At 36.3% G+C, this 23,231-nt stretch overlaps 4 protein-coding genes, 1 long non-coding RNA gene and 2 pseudogenes across 12 annotated transcripts; 2 read left to right on the top strand and 5 right to left on the bottom strand.

Annotated features, from left to right (window-relative positions):
• Nucleotides 1-45: 45 nt before the first annotated feature.
• LOC104756283 (uncharacterized protein At1g01500-like) lies at nucleotides 46-1,457 on the bottom strand (annotated as a pseudogene). Its single transcript, XR_015587454.1, has 3 exons — nucleotides 1,446-1,457; nucleotides 996-1,399; nucleotides 46-467 (listed from the first exon to the last, which is right to left on the bottom strand). The product of XR_015587454.1 is annotated as an uncharacterized protein At1g01500-like (transcript).
• A 787-nt stretch (nucleotides 1,458-2,244) lies between these two features.
• Nucleotides 2,245-5,561, top strand: LOC104756285 (uncharacterized). 2 transcript variants are annotated; one of them, XR_762290.3, is made up of 8 exons: nucleotides 2,254-2,483; nucleotides 2,620-2,881; nucleotides 2,995-3,099; nucleotides 3,254-3,536; nucleotides 3,642-3,706; nucleotides 3,790-4,515; nucleotides 4,689-4,890; nucleotides 5,008-5,561. It is a non-coding gene; the product is annotated as an uncharacterized LOC104756285 (long non-coding RNA). The 2 variants fall into 2 exon arrangements; XR_762291.3 differs by lacking the exons at nucleotides 4,689-4,890; nucleotides 5,008-5,561 and having other exon boundaries at nucleotides 2,245-2,483; nucleotides 3,043-3,099; nucleotides 3,790-3,929.
• Nucleotides 5,562-5,717: 156 nt separating this feature from the next.
• LOC104756286 (uncharacterized protein At1g01500) lies at nucleotides 5,718-8,255 on the bottom strand. 6 transcript variants are annotated; one of them, XM_010478855.3, is made up of 4 exons: nucleotides 7,823-8,149; nucleotides 7,669-7,728; nucleotides 6,597-7,415; nucleotides 5,718-6,126 (listed from the first exon to the last, which is right to left on the bottom strand). In XM_010478855.3, exons 3-4 carry the CDS (start codon nucleotides 7,290-7,292, stop codon nucleotides 5,914-5,916), a joined length of 909 nt encoding a protein of 302 aa, XP_010477157.2. In that variant the 5' UTR covers nucleotides 7,293-7,415; nucleotides 7,669-7,728; nucleotides 7,823-8,149; the 3' UTR covers nucleotides 5,718-5,913. The 6 variants fall into 6 exon arrangements, with proteins under 6 accessions (XP_010477157.2, XP_010477159.2, XP_010477154.2 ...); XM_010478857.3 differs by lacking the exon at nucleotides 7,669-7,728 and having other exon boundaries at nucleotides 7,972-8,255; XM_010478852.3 differs by lacking the exon at nucleotides 7,669-7,728 and having other exon boundaries at nucleotides 7,750-8,207.
• LOC104759298 (FBD-associated F-box protein At4g10400-like) lies at nucleotides 8,198-10,009 on the bottom strand (annotated as a pseudogene).
• A 757-nt stretch (nucleotides 10,010-10,766) lies between these two features.
• LOC104756288 (putative methyltransferase PMT28) lies at nucleotides 10,767-14,315 on the bottom strand. The gene is made up of 8 exons (XM_087495779.1): nucleotides 12,856-14,315; nucleotides 12,627-12,776; nucleotides 12,268-12,538; nucleotides 12,092-12,184; nucleotides 11,819-11,993; nucleotides 11,477-11,719; nucleotides 11,186-11,380; nucleotides 10,767-11,102 (listed from the first exon to the last, which is right to left on the bottom strand). Exons 1-8 carry the CDS (start codon nucleotides 13,687-13,689, stop codon nucleotides 10,904-10,906), a joined length of 2,160 nt encoding a protein of 719 aa, XP_087351905.1. The 5' UTR covers nucleotides 13,690-14,315; the 3' UTR covers nucleotides 10,767-10,903.
• A 563-nt stretch (nucleotides 14,316-14,878) lies between these two features.
• On the top strand, nucleotides 14,879-17,124 carry LOC104756289 (3-ketoacyl-CoA synthase 4). The gene has a single exon (XM_010478861.3). The coding sequence runs from the start codon at nucleotides 15,350-15,352 to the stop codon at nucleotides 16,901-16,903; it is 1,554 nt and encodes a 517-aa protein (XP_010477163.1). The 5' UTR covers nucleotides 14,879-15,349; the 3' UTR covers nucleotides 16,904-17,124.
• A 552-nt stretch (nucleotides 17,125-17,676) lies between these two features.
• On the bottom strand, nucleotides 17,677-21,335 carry LOC104756290 (sugar transporter ERD6-like 4). Its single transcript, XM_010478862.3, has 17 exons — nucleotides 20,609-21,335; nucleotides 20,452-20,514; nucleotides 20,255-20,344; nucleotides 20,091-20,150; nucleotides 19,938-20,003; nucleotides 19,784-19,849; nucleotides 19,621-19,696; nucleotides 19,447-19,511; nucleotides 19,270-19,362; nucleotides 19,088-19,168; nucleotides 18,920-19,004; nucleotides 18,771-18,817; nucleotides 18,635-18,697; nucleotides 18,490-18,549; nucleotides 18,335-18,400; nucleotides 18,175-18,234; nucleotides 17,677-18,087 (listed from the first exon to the last, which is right to left on the bottom strand). The coding sequence occupies exons 1-17, from the start codon at nucleotides 20,801-20,803 to the stop codon at nucleotides 17,860-17,862; spliced, it is 1,464 nt and encodes a 487-aa protein (XP_010477164.1). The 5' UTR covers nucleotides 20,804-21,335; the 3' UTR covers nucleotides 17,677-17,859.
• Nucleotides 21,336-23,231: the final 1,896 nt, after the last annotated feature.

Consider the following 23,231-nt stretch of genomic DNA (forward strand, 5'->3'; position numbering starts at 1 on the left):
AAAGTGGGAGATATATAACTTTTTTGTATCTTGTATTCTTGTGGGTGATGAATGAGTCTGTCACTCAATAATCAATATACAAAAAAAACTCACTCGTTTTATTTACAGCAAACAAAAAAAACCAACATATCCACACCCAAAGTGTTTGATTCACATCGCACCCAAAGTGTTTGATTCACATCACACCCAATTTGAAGTGGTTTTTAAAAAGAGGATTCTTTCAAATTTCGAGGTAAAAAAATGTGCTAATGTATACATTACCAAACTAGCTAGAGAAGCCTTCTACTGAAGTTTCTGGTAGTTGATTGATAAGTACGAACTAGAAGACCACACACCAATCCCAAGACCAACACCAACCCTTACACCTGCTAATATTAAACCATGACATCTCACTGACTCACCATTACACTCACTTCTCCAATACATGTCTCCTTCGTATCTCTCTTGTAATTCGGATACTCTGTTGCCTACAGAAAAAAAAAAAAGAATGATACTTACTATACAAAGAGTGATAATTTTTAAAACGGTCCATCTCCAAAGAATGCAACAGACTTTAAATCACAACATTACAACAAAGCAAATATTGTGTAAGTGACAAATATATGTGGATGTAGGTCATAGAAGTAGCAGAACAAAAGGAAGCAAATGAGAGATTTCTAGATATCGCTTCAGTCGTAAACTATGTCTAGGCTACATGCCAAATTCATGAGGAGAAGATTGGCCCTTAAATTTATACAGGAGTTCTATCTTCATAAAACTACCAACAAACATGTAATCAAAGGGGGAAAGAAGAGGATCCAAAAACCATAACAACATGTTATGAAATATACGTTTTTCATTAGGGATGGTAATTAATGTGTTGAACACAAAAACAAAAAAAATGTTCAAGAAAACTGGAAGGCATTGAGAAGAAAGATCATTGTATCAGGGATATGCTATATCTTAGAACAATAAGAACAAATTTTAATCATGGCAAATGACAACTTGAAAGTTACCTGAAGATCAAGTGCACAGGAGGTGTCTTAATGAGGCTCTGCACTCCGCAGTTTCATACTCAGGAATTAAATCCAACGACAATCTTCTACTCTGCTTCTTTCTCAAACTAAGTTGCAGAGTCTTGGTTAAGTTCTGAGAAGCAACCAGTAACATAGACCTCAATTGTTGGCAATGGAGACGATAAGTCTTGACCTGCAGTGGTGATCTCAGCCTCGCAATTCATCTTCCATCGATTGTTTGATTCCCCCAATAAACCCATTACTATCTGACATCTCAAGAGTTCCAGACAAGACTAGCTCAATTTTGTCAAAAAAATCTCAAACTTCACACTGATATTGTCTGTGCTGACATAAGTAACTTCTTCTGATCTCTCCTGAGCTGTGAAGAACCTCTTGGTCTTGTACTATTGTTGTGTTCCTTTTTATCATCAATTCAAGGGTCCCATAAACAGAGTTTTTCATTTCGGAGATCAGCTGAGGAAAATATAAGAGTGTTTGAAGAACCGCAAACACTCTTACCCGTTTAGAAAACCTGTTAATGGAGGAGGTTGTCTCACTCTCAGCCGTGATCGCAAACGTGCTTTGGGTTCTTGCCGCAGTTCTACTCTTGGCATTTGATTCTATGTTAACCGTTTGTTCCATTCTGTTGACGGCGTTAACGGGTTCTCCGTCGGCGACGATCTCGACGTCCTGGTACGTATGAACCAATTATGAATTTTGATTGCAATTGTTAATTTGAATTTATGACAGGAAATTGAAGAGAGAACGCAAGTGGTGAGGCAGATGTGGGATATGTACGATCGCTCCGGTGGTGTTAGGGTCCCTCGGTTCTGGCGAGAAGCTTCCGAGGCGGCGTATGAGTTTCTCATCAGTGAATCCGCCGTTGTTCACTTGTTCGCTTTGTTAAGTCAGCGTCTACTCCGGCCCGGCCCAATCGTTGTTGAGTTGTGAAGAATTTGAAGATGACTGAAAAAAAAAGCCCAAAATGTTTTTTAGTGTATATAGATTAACCATCTAGAACATACTACAATTAACCGCCTTTTTAGTGTAACCATCTAGAACATACAATTAGGTCGCCTTTATTTATAAAACCGTCTTTTATAATTTGTGATTCATGATCTGCATCGTCGATTGCGTTTTACTAAAACAATTAACAACCGTACGATCTATTCGAAATCCTAATCCGGCTCGGTTTTGGTTTTTGCTCCCCCTCTCCTCTATATATATATATATATATATATATATATATGAAAAAAATGTGATCGATGAATGTTCATAGCTTATGTATCCTTTTTTTTTTTTTTGGTTTGCATGACGATGATTCTTATTCCCTTCTCTGATTAGATTTCTAGTCTTTTTATCATTTCTTTAGGGTTTTGTTCGATTTATTAACATCTGTTCATCAATTCTCGTTGATCTCTAATGGTTAACCCTAGGTTGTTGATCTTTTGCGTCGATTTGCGATTGATTGATCCATCATCCATCGAGGTAAGTTGTTATCTACGCATATAGGATATTTTGCTTACATATTATCATGTAGCTAGTAGTATCCGATTTCTGGTTTGTGTTTCGTCCGTATGAAGTCTTAACTTTCTAACTCTGTTTTGTTTTGGTATTCTTGTAGAGATTTGCATGGGACAAACATGTCTTGATCAGTTCCCGTTGATCCAATCAACAACCCTCATCGATACTTATCAACGACCCTCGTTGATCCAATCAGTATCAACAACCCCTCCTCGTTGATTCTAACCATCAACCCTCGTTGATCCAATCATCAACCCTCGATGATATATCTAACCAACGCTCGTTGATCAACAAGCCGAAGTCTATGTATATCTTTCTAATGAAAGAAGAAAGGATCTTGTAGATGTCTGCGTTATTTTCATGTAAGTTTTGTTGCTTTCCTTTATATGACTATCCTTTTTTTGTTTTTTTTACATGTCGATGATTCTTATTGCTTATTTTAATTATGTTTCTAATCTCTTTATCATATCTTTAGGGTTTTGTTCGATTTATTAACATCTGTTCAATTCTCGTTGATCGCTAGTGGTTAACCCTAGTTGTTGATTTTTTGCGTCAATTTGCGGTTGATTGATCCATCGAGGTACGTTGTTATCTACGCATGTATATATATCTTATATTTTGCGTACATATTATCAAGTACTATTCAATTTCTGGTTTGTGTTTCGTCCGTATGAAGCCTTAAGTTCTAACTCTGTTTTGTTTTGGTACTCTGTTTTATTTTGGTATTCTTGTAGAGATTTGCATGGGATAACATGTCGTGATCAGTTCCCGTTGATTCAATCATCAACCCTCATCGATACTTATCATCGACCAACGACCCTCGTTGATTCTATTTCTAACCATCAACCCTCGTTACCTCGTTGATCTAATCAACAACCCTTGTTGATATAAATCATCATCGCTCATTGACCCTCGTTGGTATATCTAATCAACGCTCGTTGATCTACAAGCAGAAGTCTGTGTATATCTTTCTGATGAAAGAAGGAAGGATCTTGTAGATGTTTGTATTCTTTTCATGTAAGTTTTGTTGCTTTTCTTTATATGACTATCCTTTTATGTCTCCTTATCTAAACCGATGATCTTCTTTTTATGGTTTGGCTTGTCTTGTTCTGATTGATCCAGGAGTGACGCTGATCCTTATCGCTTGTTCGGGATGGATTGTTGTGTTTTCAGGCCTGTCCATCGAGGTACATTCTTGTCTATGCCTAGTGTTTCTTAATCTTCTGGTTAGATTTGGATGACTCATTCTTTTTCGTATTCTGTCTTGTAGGTATTACGTATTCATATAGAGGCACATGGACAAAAACACATATGATCAACTCTCGATGGTCTCTTTATCATCTCTCGATGATCTTCCAATCAACTCTCGTTGGTTATGATCATCTCTCGTTGGTCTTATGATCATCTCTCGATGGTTTGATGATCATCTCTCGATGGTCTTATGATCAACTCTCGTTGGTCTTATGATCAACTCTCGTTGGTCTCATATCATCTCTCGATGATCTTCCAATCAACTCTCGTTGGTTATGATCAGCTCTCGTTGGTCTTATGATCATCTCTCGATGGTCTGATGATCAACTCTCGTTGGTCTTATGATCATCTCTCGTTGGTCTTATGATCAACGTCTCTCGTTGGTCTTATGATCATCTCTCGTTGGTCTTATGATCATCTCTCGTTGGTCTTATGATCAACTCTCGTTGGTCTTATGATCAACTCTCGATGATCTTCCAATCAACTCTCGTTGGTTATGATCAGCTCTCGGTGGTCTTATGATCATCTCTCGATTGTCTTTTTATCATCTCTCGGTGATCTTCCAATCAATGTCTCTCGTTGGTCTTTCAATCAACTCTCGTTGGTCTTTCAATCAACTCTCTTTGGTCTTATGATCAACTCTCGTTGGTCTTCCAATCAACGTCTCTCGTTGGTCTGATCATATCATCTCTTGATAATGCTTCAATCAACTCTCGTTGATCTGATCATATCAACTCTCGTTGATGTAAGTATCATCTCTCGATGATATTATCATATCATCAACTCTCGTTGAACCTAATCAACCCTAAGAAAGAATTAGACTTAACACAGCTTGCAGAGGTTTATGTTTGGTCTTTCAAACTGACCAGAAACAGATGTACAAGAGAGAGTAAGGAGGTTTGACCTTTTCCATGACAGGTGCGCTTGCTTGGCAGGTCGAAAACCCTTCATAAACAAGATAACAGTTTTTGGTTTCGTGGAGGGATGGGAGATGGTACGGGATTGGTTAAGTTTTGTTCTTGTCCCGGCTCTCCTCCTTCCCTCCGGACTGTGTGTCTTGTTACTCTCTGATACTTGCTGTTTCTTATGCATCTTGATAAACCTGAAGAGTTGTAAAGAGGTTGGTCCCTGTATCCTCTAATGATAAGGTTTTTAATATCCTTCAAATTGGTTAGCCTATCACTATGATATGATGACTTTTGTCTGATTGTTACTTGTCCTAATTCCTTGTACTTAGAGACCATCTAAAGTGAGCAAGCCCTTGTCCGTTATATAATACATTGGCTTACAAACGAGAAAGTAGCAAAGGGAATCCATCGGCTCAAATGTGAACTCAAATGTGAAATCAATCTGCAAGAACGAGTAGGAATGTTTTTAAGGTTGGCTACGGATCCTTTTTTGTTATATATAAACTGTATTCTTTTGCTTTTCTGAATTCTCTCTTTAACAATTGAGAACAAGAAAACTGTGTAGATTTGTTGTTGGCCTATATTTTGGAAAATAATGATTCCTGTATTGAAAAAACCATGGAGAGCTTATGAACAACAGAGGAATGTTAAGGGAAGGATTGCATAAGTAGGATATGTATTGGCAAGAGTTAGTTCGGACTTTTTTGTTGCAAAGGCAGAGCAGCAAAGTTTGTGAAAGTGGAAGATATTTAATTTTGCTTTTTATTTTGTATTCTTGTGATGAGTAGTGAGTCTGGCACTCTATATAAGTACAACATGTATTTCATGGTAAAGAGTTATAAGAATTCTTACTCTGGTTCTTACATGTACATGATTGAAACTACTTGTGCAGGATCATGATAGTTGTCCGCTTAAGCTAGAAACGTAACTCTTATTGGCAAATCAATAGTTTAAGTCAAATATGTTCAAAGGCTCTGAAGCCAAAAAATTCAGTAAATTAGAATTTGTAGAACCTCTAGTTGCAGGGCTAGTTTGCAAGTTTTCATCAGCCAAATTTTGAATAACAAAAAAGCTATACGCTCACTCGTTTATTTACAGCAAAACAAATACCAAAATATCCACACCCAAAGTGTTTGATTCACATCAAGCCCCAAATACAAACGGTTTTTATATAGAGGATTCTTTCAAAATTTCAAGGTAAAAAAAAGGTGCAAATGTATACATTACTAAACTAGCTAGAGAAGCCTCCTCCTGAAGTTTCTGGTAGTTGATTGGTAAGTACGAACGAGAAGACCTACACCAATCCCAAGACCAACACAGACACCTAGTCCAATCCCAACACCAACCCTTACACCTGCATTAAACCATGTCATCTCTCCATCTATGCACTCACTTCTCCAATACATGTCCCCTTCGTAATCCTCTTTGTAATTCGCATACTCTGTTTCCTACAGACAAAAGGAATGATACTTACTATACAAAGAGTGATAATTTTTTATAAATGGTCCATCCCCAATGCAACAGACTTTAAATCACATCATTACAACAAGGCAAATATTGGGAGATTGTGTAAGTGACAAACATATGTGGGTCATAGAAGCAGCAGACAAAAGGATAAGAACTTAAAGATAAAGGAGGCAAATGAGAGATTTCAATTTATCTCTTCAGTCGTAAACTGTGTCTCAGCCACATGCTAAATCCATCAGGGGAAGACCACTTCAGTTTATACAGGACTTCTATCTTCATGAAACTACCAACAAACATGTAATCAATGGGGAAAGAAGAGGATCCAACATGTTATGAAACCTATATCTATACCAGGCATTGAGAAGAAAGAAGATTGTACCAGGCATATGCTATATCTTAAAACAATGAAAGAAGAACTTTTAGTCATGGCAAATGAAAACTTGAAAGTTACCTGAAGATCAAGTGCAGAAGAGGTGTCTTTATGAGGCTCTGCAGTTTCATACTCAGGAATTGAATCTAATGCCAATCTTCTACTCTGCTTCTTTCTCAAACCAAGTTGCAGAGTCTTGGTTAAGATGATGGGTGTTCCTGAGAAGCAACCAGTAACATAGACCTCAATAGTTGGCAACGGAGACGATAAGTCTTGACCATTTATGCTCTTCTCCTTAAGGAAACCAGACCCTGCAGTGATCTCAGCCTCGCAATTCATCTTCCATCGATTCTTTGATTCCCCAGTGAACCCATTGCTATCTGACATCTCAAGAGTTCCAGACAAGATTAGCTCATTTTTGTCAAAAACCTCAAACTTCACACTACCAGTTAACCTGATATTATCTGTGCTGACATAAGTAGCTTCTTCAGATTTCTTGTCTACTCGATCTCTCCTGAGCTGTGAAGAACCACCTTCTGAGTACATTCCCAATTTAACACCGTTAATCTCCAGAACTGTATCTGGATCCAAAGGAATGTGATTGATGGTGAGGACTTCAGGGGTTGAATCTTCCACCATGAAATTGCTTATCCGGACATAGAACACTCTCAAATCCAACCAGGGTGATAAGCTTCTGGAGCTATGCTGGTTAAAGTTATGATATCTAGATATTTGATAGACTTCACCATTGTCAAGTGTCTCACAAGGCTCCTCCATGACCAGAGGAAGAGAATCAACAAGCGTTTACAACCCAACGTTAATTCTCTCACTCCAAAATCAAACCGGAAAACAGATGTGTGTATGCTCAACTCCAATGAAAAATCCCAAAAAAAAAGAGACCTGGTTTTAAGGAACAGAAAAAAAGCCTAACTATAGTAAGGACATGAAACGAGGAATACTAAAAACGGGAAAAGAGAATCATTCTGTCACACAAAAGAGAAGATTCCCATTGAACACAACAACAGAAGCAATAACACAAACTATATAGACTACTAATAAAGTATAAGAATCACAAAAGATATAATCTAAAGATTCAAACTTTTGCACATGCAGAAACGCTAACATAATCTCTGCTATAGATTCTTAAACTTACAAGTTGACCCAGATAAGAAATCAAGTTTCAAGAAGCTCTCAAAAATTGAAATTGTGCTTCCTGAACAACAAAAGGAACTACCTTTACAACAAACTCGAAGCTTCTGAAAACTACGAAGATCCGAAGACGAATTGAAAAATCTATTAATCCTCACCGAAAGAAGAAATCAAAATCTGGTAGAAATTGACTCGTCCTAGACTCGTAGTGTACAATATCAATCCTCTTGTCAACGTCTAAAACAAAATGAAAAAGATTTAAAGGATAAATTTTTATTATGGCCAAGATTAAACTTCGCGAACCCACCACCAAAGAAGATCACAGCTTTTGCTTTTCGATCTAATGGGAACGCAGCGCGTGTCCGAGGATTGAGATATGGACCCAGTTTTAGCTGATATATAATAGTTTAATGAATGTTCTCTGTTTTTAAGGAAAAAAAATATCTTTGTTATCTGTTAAATTACAAGTGTTATAAATGTCGGTTAAATTGGGAGAAAAAGTCTTATGGTGATGAAAGGGAAATACATAAATATCAGAAACAGTGATCGGAGAAGAAAGTGAGGTGGGAGACGAAGATGATGTGTTCTTCTGACCTAACAAACAACTAACGATCTTATCGTTTAAAAAGTTTTACCATTTCGTCTCTCAGGACCAAAACTGTTTGTTGTTTCATTAACACACGGAAACAACGTGCATTTTTCCAATAGATTATGATATAAATAAAAACATTATAGTCTAATACGGACATTATGGGTCACAGAACCGAGAGACCATGTCCCGGGGAACGGTTCAGACTTTAACCGACGAGAATTTTTGGTGATATACGCAATCATATCTCGAGCTTCTTGTCTTCCTGGTAAGTCTGTCCACTTGAAAGTCTCGAGACTCGTTAGCAAACATTCAGGGACGGGTGTCACTTGATCCCAGCAAACCAGTGGAGCGTTAAAACATAATGGGAATTGCTGAGAACGAGAAGTGAAAAGAGTTAAATCACAAGGAAGTGTACATGAAGACACGATTGAGTAACATGTTATAGATTAATGAAACTTACTTTGTGGGAGTAGAGCTCAAGAGCTTTTAGTTTAGGAGATCCCTTGAGATACCGGACAAGTAAAACAGACCAATATGGTTTACAAACACATATCTTAAGACTTTCAAGTTGATTGAAGCAAATTGCATCAACATTCCTAGCCTGCGCTCATAGAACAATTTTAAGTAAGATAATGTCGATAACGACTACATGAGATCAAAATTTCATACATGAGAAAGATATTACCTCAGATGGTTTGAGCATTAAGCACAAGTTTAGACGCTTAACCGATGTGAAAGATCCAAGAAATTTCTCGCATTCAAAGATAGTAGCATAAACGTATGCCTCTTCAAGCTTTGGCATATTCTCAATCAAGAATTTATTGTTGAAGTGATCAACAAGTTTGATGCACTTCAAAGAAGGAGCAACAATTTCAACCACGTCGGGAGAAAAATCATCACCATATCTGTAGATCACCATATCTATAGATTTTTTTTTGTTTTGACAAAGATCTATAGATATAGATAAAATCTTCAAAGATGGTAAAATCATGGGGACTTCTCCCAGTCCCATATTATCAATTTCATCTAATTCCAAGACCAATTCTTCTAAATCAGGGCAATTGGCAAGAAGCAATAGAAGAGATTTTGTATCGAAGAAGATTAGTTCTTTGAGGTGCAAAGATTTCAAGGAAGGAAAACAAACCGTCTGAGAAACATCGAGTAGTTGAACATCTTCATCTAAGTTGTATCTCACTTCTCCTAGTTGCAATTTTTTCAGAGGTGTAAGATAAACTTCATGATGAAGTTTCAGGGTCTCGAGCGATTTGCAGGTGTACAAGCAATCTGGCAGTCTAACAGCTTTGATATGAGAATAATCAATGGTAAGCTCCCGCACACAGAGAGAAACTGCAACTTTAACCCACTGTTCGATATCTTCAGGTTGAAATGGTAAAGTACGAAACTTGAGACGCAAGCTTTCCAATACTGGAGCTCTATGTAGTGGCAATGTCCTCTTGATAAAACGTCGTAACCTCCGGCGATTGGACCGTTTAGTGTCACTGTCATCATACTCAAGTTTTGGCACTCGCATCCAAAGAAACTTCCATCGTTTAGACAAAATGCTAGTGGTCACAGCAACTTTTGTTGGAAGAAATGATAATATCTTCACCAGCAAGTCATCAGTATTGATCTTGTCCATATCTTGAAAAAAAATTCAAGATTCTTTGACAGGGGAGACCGGGAGAGAAACACCGACAGAGACAAAAACAGAGTGAACAACTGAAGAAAGAATAAATTGATATTGTGGAGAAGGTTGGTAATGAGACTTTTCTACTGACTAGTTACCACTTCATCTAATATACTACTATATATAATGGAAAACAAGAGAGATCTCAAACGACATTTAACTTTTATTCTTTTTGAATCTATATTCTTGGTCAAAGTTTGTATTCGATGTCTTTCTATCTTTTTTTTTGGGAAAATGTTGTTTTGGAACCAAAAATGTGTTTTGGGAACTAGAAAGACATTTAAAATGCAATAAGTTCATTTACTTTTTATAAACACGAAACCTTTATCACAACTTAGCCTTGTAGGCACTTCAATTAATGGTGGCCTACGCCAACGTTTTGTTAATCGCTCGGAGAACACCATTGATCCTACACTTTTTGTCATTTAGAGTCAAAGAAAATAAATTATTGACCTTCAACATGTTTCTCACGTATTCTAGAAACCCACTTTTAAATTGGATTACTGAGTTATTATGTCTACATTATCATCAATAATATTAGGACAAGCATAATTCCATGAGTATCATAACTGAATATAGTAATTTTATATCATATTATCATATTTGTCTGTATAGATATGAAAATAAAGCTTTCATCATAACGTGAAACCAAAACATAAGAGAATTATACACAATACTGAAAGTATAACCTAAAACACATACACTATAAAATGTGACGCCTGCTATCTTTGTGACGACTACTATAGTGATGGTTATTGTTGTTTTTGTTCTGGACACTTCTTTCACAAGCAGTGTGCCAACTCTCTGATCTAGAGATCCACAATTTTCTATCATCCACAACATACTATGCAGGTCAAGGTAGTTACAGGGACGGGTTGTGTAAACAATGAAGATGTATACAAATAATTTAAACTGTAATCTCTGATAGATGATGCACATACAGTAACAAAAGTAAAAGAATCATGGACGCCACAATGTCTTCTGGGCACATAACATTCCTTCTTTGTCTTGAGCATAAGTCATTCGAATCTCCCAATGCAAGCTTCTTAATATCTCTTCCAATGGCTCTAATATCTCCACTTTGTCACGCACAACCACCCAACCTCCAGGCCTTGTCAACCTATCCATCTCCACCACGATTGAAGCCGGTTGCTTACACCTGCAAAACAAAAAATGGAGATTTTATGGCCAGGTTTCTCACTTGACCAGCTATTTTGGAATCAATGATCACTACCACTTTACCGGTTTTTGAGCCGCGAAAAGAGATGATCAGCATGAAGAAGGTCATAAGATCTTGGATATGTTCCAAATGGTTCACACCAATCATGGTATATACCGAGGAGGCCTCTTTCGTATATGAAAGGAAGTGTGTCTGGTGAATGCACAGGCACTACATTCATTACCCACACATTTTGCTTAACCAGTGACGCCGCAAATCTATTGAAATTTTGCAACATCCAAACCAGTAAGAATTATCACCAAATACGAAATATGTTCTATGAACAGCAGTACAGAGTTCTTCTTTTAACATACCCGCCATAAATTGCTGTCATGTCCATCACGTTCCGGATATGTAACCAGTCGATGCCTAATCCAGTGAGGTAAGATTTGTTTACCATAGCATTCCAACGATTTGCATCTTCAATTGCTTTCTCTTTGCTAGTTAACCACTCAGGGTATGTTTCAAATCTCTTTGGCCATTCTTCAGGCCACTCTGCTCCATGCTGTTCTATAGCTGACGGTATATCATGTATACAAGTTTTCATCGGCACATACCTATCCAAAGATGGAGAGCATACGAAAAATGTTCATCATAATGGACATAAGAAGAAAGAAAACTTATGACGTTTAGTATATCACCACTGCTTTACTTACCAGGCTGCATCTGGGTTTTCATTGTCCTTGCAAAGAGGTGGATTTTTCTTCCTTCTCAGTTCATAAATATCATTTGATTCTGGTTTCTGATATATTCTCACTCCCATTTCACTTGCTTCTTCGGTTTTGTGTGCAAGAATATTCCAACAAATAGAAGCTGTCAATGCGGTCATCGCTGCAAAACCCACACACCAGAGACAACTTTGTCACACAAAAAATAATAGGCAAGTCGATAAATGCTAAAAGCAAAAGTAAAAGACATGAATATATAACCTTCATCATCCTCAATCTTGTCATTATTACTTGACAATATGAAGTATCCATTAGGCCTTAAAATCCTGTTCATCTCCAGAAGAAGTTTACCACCTGAGATTGTGGGAATATATTAGTAATAAGGACTCGAGAAGCATACAGACAATAATGACATTGTCAGAGACATTAATACTTACCATGGGAATGCCAGTGGATACCACAAGCAGCACAATGAATAGTATCAAAGACTCCACTAGGAAAAGGAAGCCTTCTACTTGCTAAAGAGCTGACAAAAGTAGGAAACCCGCGCTCAAGAGCGACCTGTGCTAAGTCGACTAGATCGTCCTTTAAGCCTAGAGATACTGTCAAAACATCCTTATCCAGCAATGCAGCTACAAAACTTGACTCTGAGCAGCCAATGTCCAACACTATACGAACATTCTTTCCCCATTCAATATCTGGTACCATCTATCAAACACCAATCATGTTTTTATCTCTAACACAGAACTTACCTCCAAATAAAAAACAAGTTCAAAGAGTAACAAATGATACTCACCTCTTGAATGAATTCAAGGTACTGTAGAACATTTCCGTTGAACGCAGTCTGGTTCTGTGGAAAAGTTAGGTATTCACCCGAGTCATTCACCCAATTATGCTTCTTAATATACGCAGCCAACTTTGGATGCGCCACGTTCTTATACACTATCTGATATTAACAAAAATCGCATTAGATCAAAACTAACTTGAACCAAATAATTCAAAAAGAAAGCTCAAAAATTATATACCTTAGATTTGCTCTCAGGCCATGAAACAGGAGGATCATAGCCATCATGTGGTAGAGGAACAAGACACATAACTGGTTTCTTGGGACAACTCCTCTCTCTATGTCTATAACTCTGAAGCCTCCCTATTAAACCATCGTTATCAATACATGGCATGTAATTGTGCTTGCTCCTAGTGTTACACAATCTCCAGATATACTCAGCTTTAGGATCAAAAACCGGACCTTTCCTCTTCCTCTTTTTACTTATCTCGTTAACGGTTACTTCCTCATTCTTCTCTTCCACTTCTTCATCAACTGAAGCACTTGAATCATCCGCATTTCCATCAGATTCTCCTTCACTGCCATCAGACTCAGTTACTTCTTCTCCATCTTCCTTAGTAGACTCAGAATCATCAGATTCCGCCTCTCCATGTTCTTGATCCTCCTTAACAACAACTTCTTCTACTCCCACAGGCTTCGGCAAATCCTTCTTCTTATGTAGATGAGACACAGCATGCTCTTTCTTTTTCTTGGTTTCATGTTTATGAACAGACCCACCAACTTTTTTCCCTTCTTTTGATTTCAAACCAGGTTCAACTTTACCTCTCTCGTGTAATTTGCTAGGTTCAGATACCTGGTGAGCTGACTTAGTGCGAGCTGACACCGGTTCAGCTATGTCGTCGAAGCTCTCTCTCTGAACATTGAAGGTTGAAGCAGAGGAAGATAAGAAGGACCAGAAGAAGACGAAGCAGAGACCTAAAAGAACTACAAACGCCATCTTTACCCAAATCCCTCTTGGCTGTTTGATCCTACGCGCGAAATGAGCAATCCCCATTTCTCGTTTTCTCTCCATCATTTTAAAAAAATCTCAAAAGAAAACACTTTTTAACGCATCTGAACAAACAGAGATCTCTAAAGAACCACTTTATCCAAACTTGAAGATAAGCTCGAGAACCAAGGATTTGATAAAGCTAAGCAAACTCTGGAGATCTAGGCGAGTTTCAAAGGTTCTTGAGTACGAATTAGTAGGAAATTTGCAGTAGCCAGATTGAGAAAGCTGACAAAAGAAGAAAATTTACAGATTTGGTCGAGAAAAGAGTAGCAAATCTCAGATTTCACTCACCGGAGATTAATGTGAGGACAAAAAGTAGAGATTTGCAATACCTAACTCGAATCGAAAAAATTAAGCTTGGAAAAGAAGGTAATCACCAATTACACAACTGAAAATTACAACTCTTTTTTTTTTAAAAAGCTTACACTATACTTATCCTCAATACTTATTAGTGAAGTTGAAAGTTGAAGATGAGAAGAAAAAAATGGGAACTTTTAAGCTTCTATTTTTGGTAATAACGGAGCAGTGGTCACTGGTCAGAGCTTTGTCCGATTTCGGAAAGAAAAAAAATGCCAATGCGGCGAAACAACCGGAGGTGACGGAGATTTGCAATTGTATCTCTGTCTCTCCCCCCTAACAGATCAGCCATCAAAGCCCATATTAAGCGTAAATGGGCTTTATGAAAATAAACCCAATGGGCTTATGTGGTGTGTGAATGTTGTTGATTGATCAGCCATCAATTTCAACTTTCAAGGATGATAGAAATCTCAACTTCGAAAGAGATTTGGATAGCACTTTCATAAGATTTGCCACGTTTTTTATTTTACTTAAGTTGAACTGTATATCCTTACAACAAAGTCAACATGACTGTTTTCTTTCTTCAATCACAATAGATCCTCTCTATTCAAACTCTTTTACATTGTGGTTTTTCAAAACTTTCACAATTTACTAAAAGTAGAATGTTAGAATAACTTGTTGGTAAGACTAGCACTTACTACACGAATTAATGGGATGTATATAGTTGTTACGACATAAAACGTATAACTTTTGATCATTAGCAGTTAGTGGAAATGATTCTTATTTCTTAACCAAAAAGCTTATCAAATTTGGACTAGTTTAAACTTTTTTTTTATTAATTTAAAAAAAAAAAAAATTTACAGTTACAGAATTTTGCTAATTTGAAAATGCTAAAAAATCCTTTTTTACTAATTAAAAAAAATCGAATCTTCTTAAAAAAAAAAACAGCTCATGAATCAATGATGCATCATCACGTTTCCCGGTTCTCTCTTGTCTATATTTTGATGAGTGCTTCGTCAAGATTCGTTTCAAAAAAAGCGTGGACCCCTACCGTCTCCTCCATTACCACCACCACCTTTGGTCTCTCTCGAAACCCTCCAAATAAAACATCTCAATTTCTGGGTCTTTTTTTTTTGGTGTGTTTCCCTCTCCGTTTTGCCTCGTTTTTAAACCCACCAAAACCCTAGTTTCTGACATTTCTCTATCTGGGTTTTCTCAATTCCAGCTCGTTTTAAAACTCTTGGGTTTTGGTGGGTCTTCGTCAAATTTGTCTCCTTTACGGTCCTTTTCACCTGCGCATGTATAAAAATCGACGCCTGACTTTATAAAAAAACCACCTTTTTCCTTAAAAATCCAGACTTTTTTTTTTTTTTAATAGTGCTTCTCAATGGCCGGTGCCGGAGAATCACGAAACGGCGGTAATGGTGGTGGTGGTGATGGTTCGGTTGGTGTACAGATCCGACAAACACGGAGGCTACCAGATTTTCTCCAGAGCGTGAATCTCAAGTATGTGAAATTGGGTTACCATTACCTAATCTCTAATCTCTTGACTCTCTGTTTATTCCCTCTCGCCGTTGTTATCTCCGTCGAAGCCTCTCAGACGAACCCAAACGATCTCAAACAACTCTGGATCCATCTCCAATACAATCTGGTCAGTATCATCATCTGTTCCGCGGTTCTTGTCTTCGGGTTGACCGTCTATGTCATGACCCGACCTAGACCCGTTTACTTGGTTGACTTCTCCTGTTATCTCCCACCTGATCACCTCAAAGCTCCTTACTCTCGGTTCATGGAGCATTCAAAACTCACCGGAGATTTCGATGACTCTGCTCTCGAGTTCCAACGCAAGATCCTTGAGCGTTCTGGTTTAGGGGAAGACACTTATGTCCCTGAAGCTATGCATCATGTTCCACCGAGGATTTCAATGGCTGCTGCTAGAGAAGAAGCTGAACAGGTCATGTTTGGTGCTTTAGATAACCTTTTCGCTAACGCTAATGTGAATCCTAAGGATATTGGAATCCTTGTTGTGAATTGTAGTCTTTTTAACCCCACACCTTCGTTATCTGCGATGATTGTGAACAAGTATAAGCTTAGAGGTAACATTAGAAGCTACAACCTAGGCGGTATGGGTTGCAGTGCTGGAGTTATTGCGGTGGATCTTGCTAAAGACATGTTGTTGGTACATAGGAACACTTATGCGGTTGTTGTTTCTACTGAGAACATTACTCAGAACTGGTATTTTGGTAACAAGAAATCAATGTTGATACCGAATTGCTTGTTCCGAGTTGGTGGCTCTGCGGTTTTGTTATCTAACAAGTCGAGGGACAAGAGACGGTCTAAGTACAAGCTTGTCCATGTTGTCAGGACTCACCGTGGGGCAGACGATAAAGCTTTCCGTTGCGTTTATCAAGAACAGGACGACACAGGAAGAACGGGGGTTTCTTTGTCGAAGGACCTAATGGCGATTGCAGGGGAAACTCTCAAAACCAATATCACAACACTAGGTCCTCTTGTTCTACCGATAAGCGAGCAGATCCTCTTCTTCATGACTCTAGTTGTGAAGAAGCTTTTCAACAGTAAAGTCAAACCGTATATCCCGGATTTCAAACTTGCGTTCGAGCATTTCTGTATCCATGCTGGTGGGAGAGCTGTGATCGATGAGTTAGAGAAGAATCTGCAGCTTTCACCTGTTCATGTTGAGGCTTCGAGGATGACGCTTCATCGATTTGGGAACACATCTTCTAGCTCCATTTGGTATGAACTGGCTTACATTGAAGCCAAGGGAAGGATGCGAAGAGGTAACCGTGTATGGCAAATTGCGTTTGGGAGTGGATTTAAATGTAACAGCGCCATTTGGGAAGCATTGAGGCATGTGAAACCTTCTAACAACAGTCCTTGGGAACATTGTATTGACAAGTATCCGGTAACGTTAAGTTATTAGGCTTAATTTGAGGAACCGGTATTGTAAACTCACTCCATGGTTGTGTTTCTTGTTTAAAGAAGAGATCCTTAGATTTGATCTCTGATAATGTCAGTGTACTTGTTATTTTGTTTATGTGTGTTGGGAGATTTTGTGATGTTTGAGTTACATTTTCTTGAGCTCATGTTTTCAGATCTTAGATGTATGATGCAAAATAAATTATGGTTATCAAACAAAATAAACTGATAAGCAAAGGAGATAAAAGTGTGTTTGTCCACCTTTGTGCCTTGTCGTTTTTAATGAATGGTCACTATCGTTGTGCTAACAGATATTCACACTCGTGTTAAATGGTGTGATTGTGTGAAGATGTGACCCGTTACAGCGTCACTACAAAACCATTTTTTTAAACTACTGTCGGAACGTTCTTGTAACGCATAATTTCGTTACTTTGTAAATTATTTTCCTAGTTTATTTACTTTTTTTTGGAAGAAAGTGCTACCTTTAGTATTGTTTACTTGGGTTCCAATTTTTTTTTAAATGAGTGGTCAAATTGGACCGTCGTCGAACATGCCAAGAATTTTGTTTAAACAAAGGGAATGATTTTAAAAGTTTATGATATTATTTTCTTGTTTTTTCAAATCGACCGCCGTTTGCATTGGAAATAAGTCCCTTCACGTTCGCCAAACAGCATAATAAGCTTATCACATGGTATGGTAGGTTTCCCATTTGGATCTATAACATCAAACAATGCTTTTCTGATTTGTCTTTTCTCTATTAACTTGAATACAAATATATTGCACCAAAATAATCAATTTCATAGTAAAATGATATGCTTGTACAAGATAAACAAATTATAATCAATGTCCAAAAGGAGGACATTGAACAAAGCAAGAAAATACAAACACAGAGGAGGACAAAAGAATGATCTGTAATGGAGAAGGCAAAAAGTGAATAATTGTGTATTGTTCTTGTTTTGATCATCTGAACAAAGCTTGAATCTCTTCCAGCGTTTTGCCTTTAGTCTCAGGAACCCAAAGACTCACAAACACCACTGTGAATCCACAAACCAAAGCGTAGAGAGTGAAAGTTCCTCCACTGCTCCAAGCTAAGAGCATATTTGCAGTCATTGTGACTAACCATGACACGAACCAATTTGCCAAAGTTGCTATACTCCCGGCTAAACCCTTTATATTCACTGGAAGAATCTGTTTGGGGAAAAATTAATCAGTAAGCTATTAGACTTTTAGTTCTGATTCTGGCACTAAGTAACATTTTTTTTTAATATTCAGTACCTCAGACATAATCAACCATGGAATTGGTCCCATTCCTAAAGAGCAAGCAATAACCATAGCCTGTAAAGAACTCGGTAAGATTTAGCACACACACCGTTAAATTTGTAAACAATTAAGTATTAATTTTTCGTTGTGTGAATGTATAAAACGAACTACTTACCACAACTCCAACTACTGAAACCATGCTTAGAATGTTGTACATATTGGAATCAGGTGACACATATTCCTAACAAGATATTAAGAAAACTCATTAAAATGAAACTCAGACATTGTAGAAAGTAGTACAAGTATAGATGTCAAAAGTTAAAATGCTACCTTAAGGAAAAATGCGACTGCCACAATAACAAGGCTTATCGTCATTCCGATAGAAGAGATCTGCATTTCAGAGGAAAACGATGATACTACGTTATGCATATTCAGAGTTTGTAAGATGTACATACGAATCTCAAATATTCCTCACCATGAGCAGAAGTCGACGACCTGATTTATCCACCAACCATGTCGCTACTGCAGTCGCCACTACCTGGTTTAGAATGAAACAACTTTTAAAATCGGATCTAATGTCTCTTAGATATTGAATCATTGAAATTAAATACCTGAACAGCGCCAACTCCAAATGTTGCCGCATTACTTGATGTCACCCCTAAGTGAATAATAATTGGAAAGCATGATAAGAAATTTGTTTATTCTGTCTTAGGACATAGGAGCATTCCAAGAATCAAAATAAACATATGACTGGCTCTACCTGCAGATTCAAAAATTGTGCTTGAATAGAATAAGACACCATTAATTCCTCCAAGTTGTTGAAGTACAAGGAGCCCTATACCAACCTGTAACACAGATTATACAAAACCTGTGAGATTCTCTCCTGTGTGGACAAAACTTAGTTCCAGAGGTTAGAGACTAATTGTACCATTAGTGGGAAATAGTATCTCCTGCGCTTGAGGTCTACAAACCGAATTGCAGAACGTTTGCTAGATGATGCCACAGAGCGCTGCAGAGTGCATAAAATTTTACAAAGACAAAACATTTTAAAATAATCTTGGTCTCACAAACTAGTATCATCAAATCAAAGCATTTTTGAGTAGTCAGTACCTTGATTTCATTAACCTCAACAGTAATGTCGGTCTCAAATCCACGAAGAACTTGCAATGAAGTTTCGAAATCATCTGTCAAACCCATCTTTGCCTACAATTACGAAAGCGAGACACTTAGGATAACTAATAATGCAACAAACTCAACAGTATAAGCTATTTGGTTCTAAAGGCATACCAACCACCGAGGAGATTCAGGGATGAAGAAAAGACCAGGTATCAACAATGTACACGGCAATACTCCTACACATAAGGAAGACAAACAAGAAAGTGATTAGACTGTATTGATAATTTTGTAAAAAGTCTGGTATAGTTTCTCCCAAGCCAAGTCAAAATGTTATGAGAGAGTTACCCAAAACTGCAAGAATTCTCCATGGAACAAAGAGACCGAGTAAATACGCCAGCATTATCCCAATTGTTACAGAAAGCTACAGAACACAAAATTAGTAACTATTATGTTGTTTATAAGAATCAGCTCACAGAAAGAATAGTGAAGCTAATGAAACATGACAAACCTGGTTAACTGAACCTAAGGCTCCTCTCATGGTCTGTGGAGCAATCTCGGCTATATATACAGGCACCTAACATCGCGATTCCAAGTTGTGTAAATATATCTCTACTCAAAATAAACATTGCTGAAACCAAAGAACTAGTTGAATCAAGTATTACCGTATAAGAGATTATTCCAACACCGAAACCTTCTAACAATCTTCCCATGTAAAGAAAAGAAGTATCCTAGAGAAAAATTAAGAACATTGACTTAGTAAGTAGTTAGAGAGATAGGCCAATAATATCAGATACTTGAGAACATCAAATACTCACTTTGGCGAAAGATATACACAGCCATCCAATAATATTGGGAATTGCAGCAATCATCAGAGACTGCAAAAAGGAAAAAACAACAGTAACTAAGATTCAGCAAGAAAGAAGATGTTACTATGACAAAATTAAAAGAGTTAAAGAATCAAGAAAGAAAACTAGGATACCCCTTTACGTCCGATGTATTCAGCAATCTGACCACTTGCAATAGCTCCAACCATAGCACCCACATTGGATAGAGACCCAAACACAGAGTACTAAAAACATTAAACATGAAACCTAAAAGTCAGAAAATTATTGAAAAAGAGTTCTTCTTTTAGAAAAACAGAGCAGTTGTTGGTAAATAAAGATGGGACCTTTATACCTCAGATACAGTTAAACCAAGATCCTTAGTAATGGCAGCTTGAGTTGGAGAGGAATAACCACACTGAAACACACAAAACATAGATCAAAAATCAGAACTTTATCATTTTCTTAGTCAAATTAAGAAATTTAAGAAACAATCGGTGAAATGTTCTTACAGTGAAACCGAATTGGATAGGACCAAGAGCAACAATCAAAACACAAGCTAAGACAGAGATAGAGCTGTCTCGAATGACTTGAGACGATTCCAACATACTAGATTGTCTCGAACCCATCCGATACCAACTTCCCGTGTGTAAGAAAGGTCTCCGAAGATCATTTCTACCCTCTTCCGTCTCTTCCCTAAAACTCATCTCTTAAATCTCTAAAAATCTACAAAAAAACAATTGTGATCTCTAGAGAAAGATGCAAAAGGAAAAGGGTCGAGAGAAAAAATGCCGATCCTAAACTGGAAAAATGCAGATATGAAATTTTTAGAAAACGAGATTTTTGATTTCAGGGGAATATAATGAAGAAAGCTGGGATGAATATTGAAGACGGATGTAGACTGTTTTGTTTTGTTTTGTTTGGTTGTTTTTAAAAAATTCTTCTTCTATGGTTTGTATTTGGAGCCTATGTGTGGAGAGACGCAGACTGTTTCATAGTTTTCCACCTCAGACGCATCTCCTAATAATAATAGCATCAGATTTATAGAATTCTTAAGGATGGATCTCGACAAAAAAAAATATCTAATTTAATAATATTGTTTTACTACTAGTATAAGTCTATAAGATAATTTACTAGTAGTATAAAATTTTTGTCTGGTCGCTTTGGAGTTTATTATTGATTTCTTTTGTATAGATTTTTGTTTGTTTTTGTTTTTTAATCATTTCACCATGTTCACATAATCACATCTACGAGCACAGAGCACTACACTAATTGGCTTTGATTTATTTATTTTCTACTAGGCTTCTACATACTTCTAATATATAATAAGCTTTTTGAAAGAAAATTATTATAATAAGCTTTTAGATGTTATATAAATATCAGTAATTGTGTTTTTTAAAATGATTTTTTTTGTTTGTTTAAAAGTACTTCAAGGGGCATTCTCAAAAATGCCCCTTTTTCCATCCTTCATGTTGACCATTTTTAAAACTACCCCTCTTTATATACAAAATGACCAAATTACCCTTTTTGAGTGACAGCAAGAATGTACAGTCATCAAAATCGAAAATATTTTCCCGCCAAAAAAATTTTCCGCCAAAATCGAAAATTTTTCCCGAAAAAATTATTTTTTCCCGCCAAAAAAAAAAAAATTTCCTGCCAAAATCGAAAAATTTTCCCGCCAAAAATATTGAAATTTATACCTTTTAAAAACCTTGTAAATGCTTTTAAAAAACTTTTAAAAGCGTTTACAAGGTTTTTAAAAGGTTTTTAAACACATTGTAAACGCTTTTAAAAACCTTGTAAATGCTTTTAAAAAGCTTGTAAATGCTTTAAAAGGTTTTTAAACACCTTGTAAACGCTTTTAAAAATAAAAATTTTATAAAAACTTTTACAAGGTTTTTAAAAACATTGTAAAAGGGTTTAGAAGGTGTTTAAAAACCTTTTAAAAATCCTTTTAAAAACCATTTGAAAACCTTTAAAAACCTTTTAAAAACCTTTTAAAACCTTTTAAAAATCTTGTAAAAGTGTTTACAAGTTGTTTAAAAAACCTTGTAAAAGCCTTTACAAGGTGTTTATAAGGCTTTTATAAGGTAGAAACCTTATAAAACCTTTTAAAAACCTTGTAATTGTTTTTTGGCGGGAAATTTTTTTTTTTCGAAATTTTTTATCAAAAGTTTTTTGACAAAAAAAATTTTGGCGGAAAAATTTTTTTGAAAAATTTTTGGCGGGAAAATATGTCGGAAATTTTTTGGCGGAAAAATTTTGTTTTTCTGTTTATTGAATAAAATAATTTTCATCTAAAGGTAAAATGGTCATTAAAAATTAAAAGAGGGCATAAATAAAAATGGCCAGAAGCATTTTTAACAAATTCTCCTACTTCAATCATATATATTTTTCTTAAATAATAATATAATTAGAGTTTCGCATATATATTGCAATATTATGAGTCCACTAGATATTATTTATGTTTACTAAAATCGCATTATCATTTGGATTTAAACACACAAAATACATATGTTGTTGAACAACAACAAATTTTGGAATAATGATATATCGTGGTGGAAAATTTAGCTAAAACTTAAATATAACAAACACATTAATTTTTTATTATTAATGTGAAAAATATATTCTACTGTTATGTCTTTTTTATTTTGTACCAGAGTAAAACTAAAATAGAAATATAATGCTCGAATTAGGCCTCAACTGTATAACATTTCCTCTACCTCGTTGATATTGATGTCGATAGGTCATAAATATGCAAGTGACATCATAGTATTAAATAAGTTCGAATAATGATATTTGTTTCCTAGTAAATGAAAAATACATGGATGCCATTATTTTTCAAGTACTTTAGATTACACAAATAATTGTTTAGACACGCAACATTGATTACATATTGTCAATATTTAAAATCTTCGAGAAACGAAATATTATTTCAGAGTTTCGAAAAATAAAAAATAGTAGTGACAAAAATAGCTAAAACCATGACGACAAAAATTGTTCTTAATTACATATACCTTTAGAATTTAGATATACAAATTTTCTTATACATAACATTATTTTTATTTTTTAATATGAATACTCTGCAAATTGAATCTATCTTATATAAGGGATAATATATGTAAGTTGTTAGTA

Source organism: Camelina sativa, chromosome 17 (assembly GCF_030686135.1).
Source record: "Camelina sativa cultivar CO46 ecotype springtype chromosome 17, ASM3068613v1".
In the NCBI taxonomy this organism is placed as follows: Eukaryota; Viridiplantae; Streptophyta; class Magnoliopsida; order Brassicales; family Brassicaceae; genus Camelina; species Camelina sativa.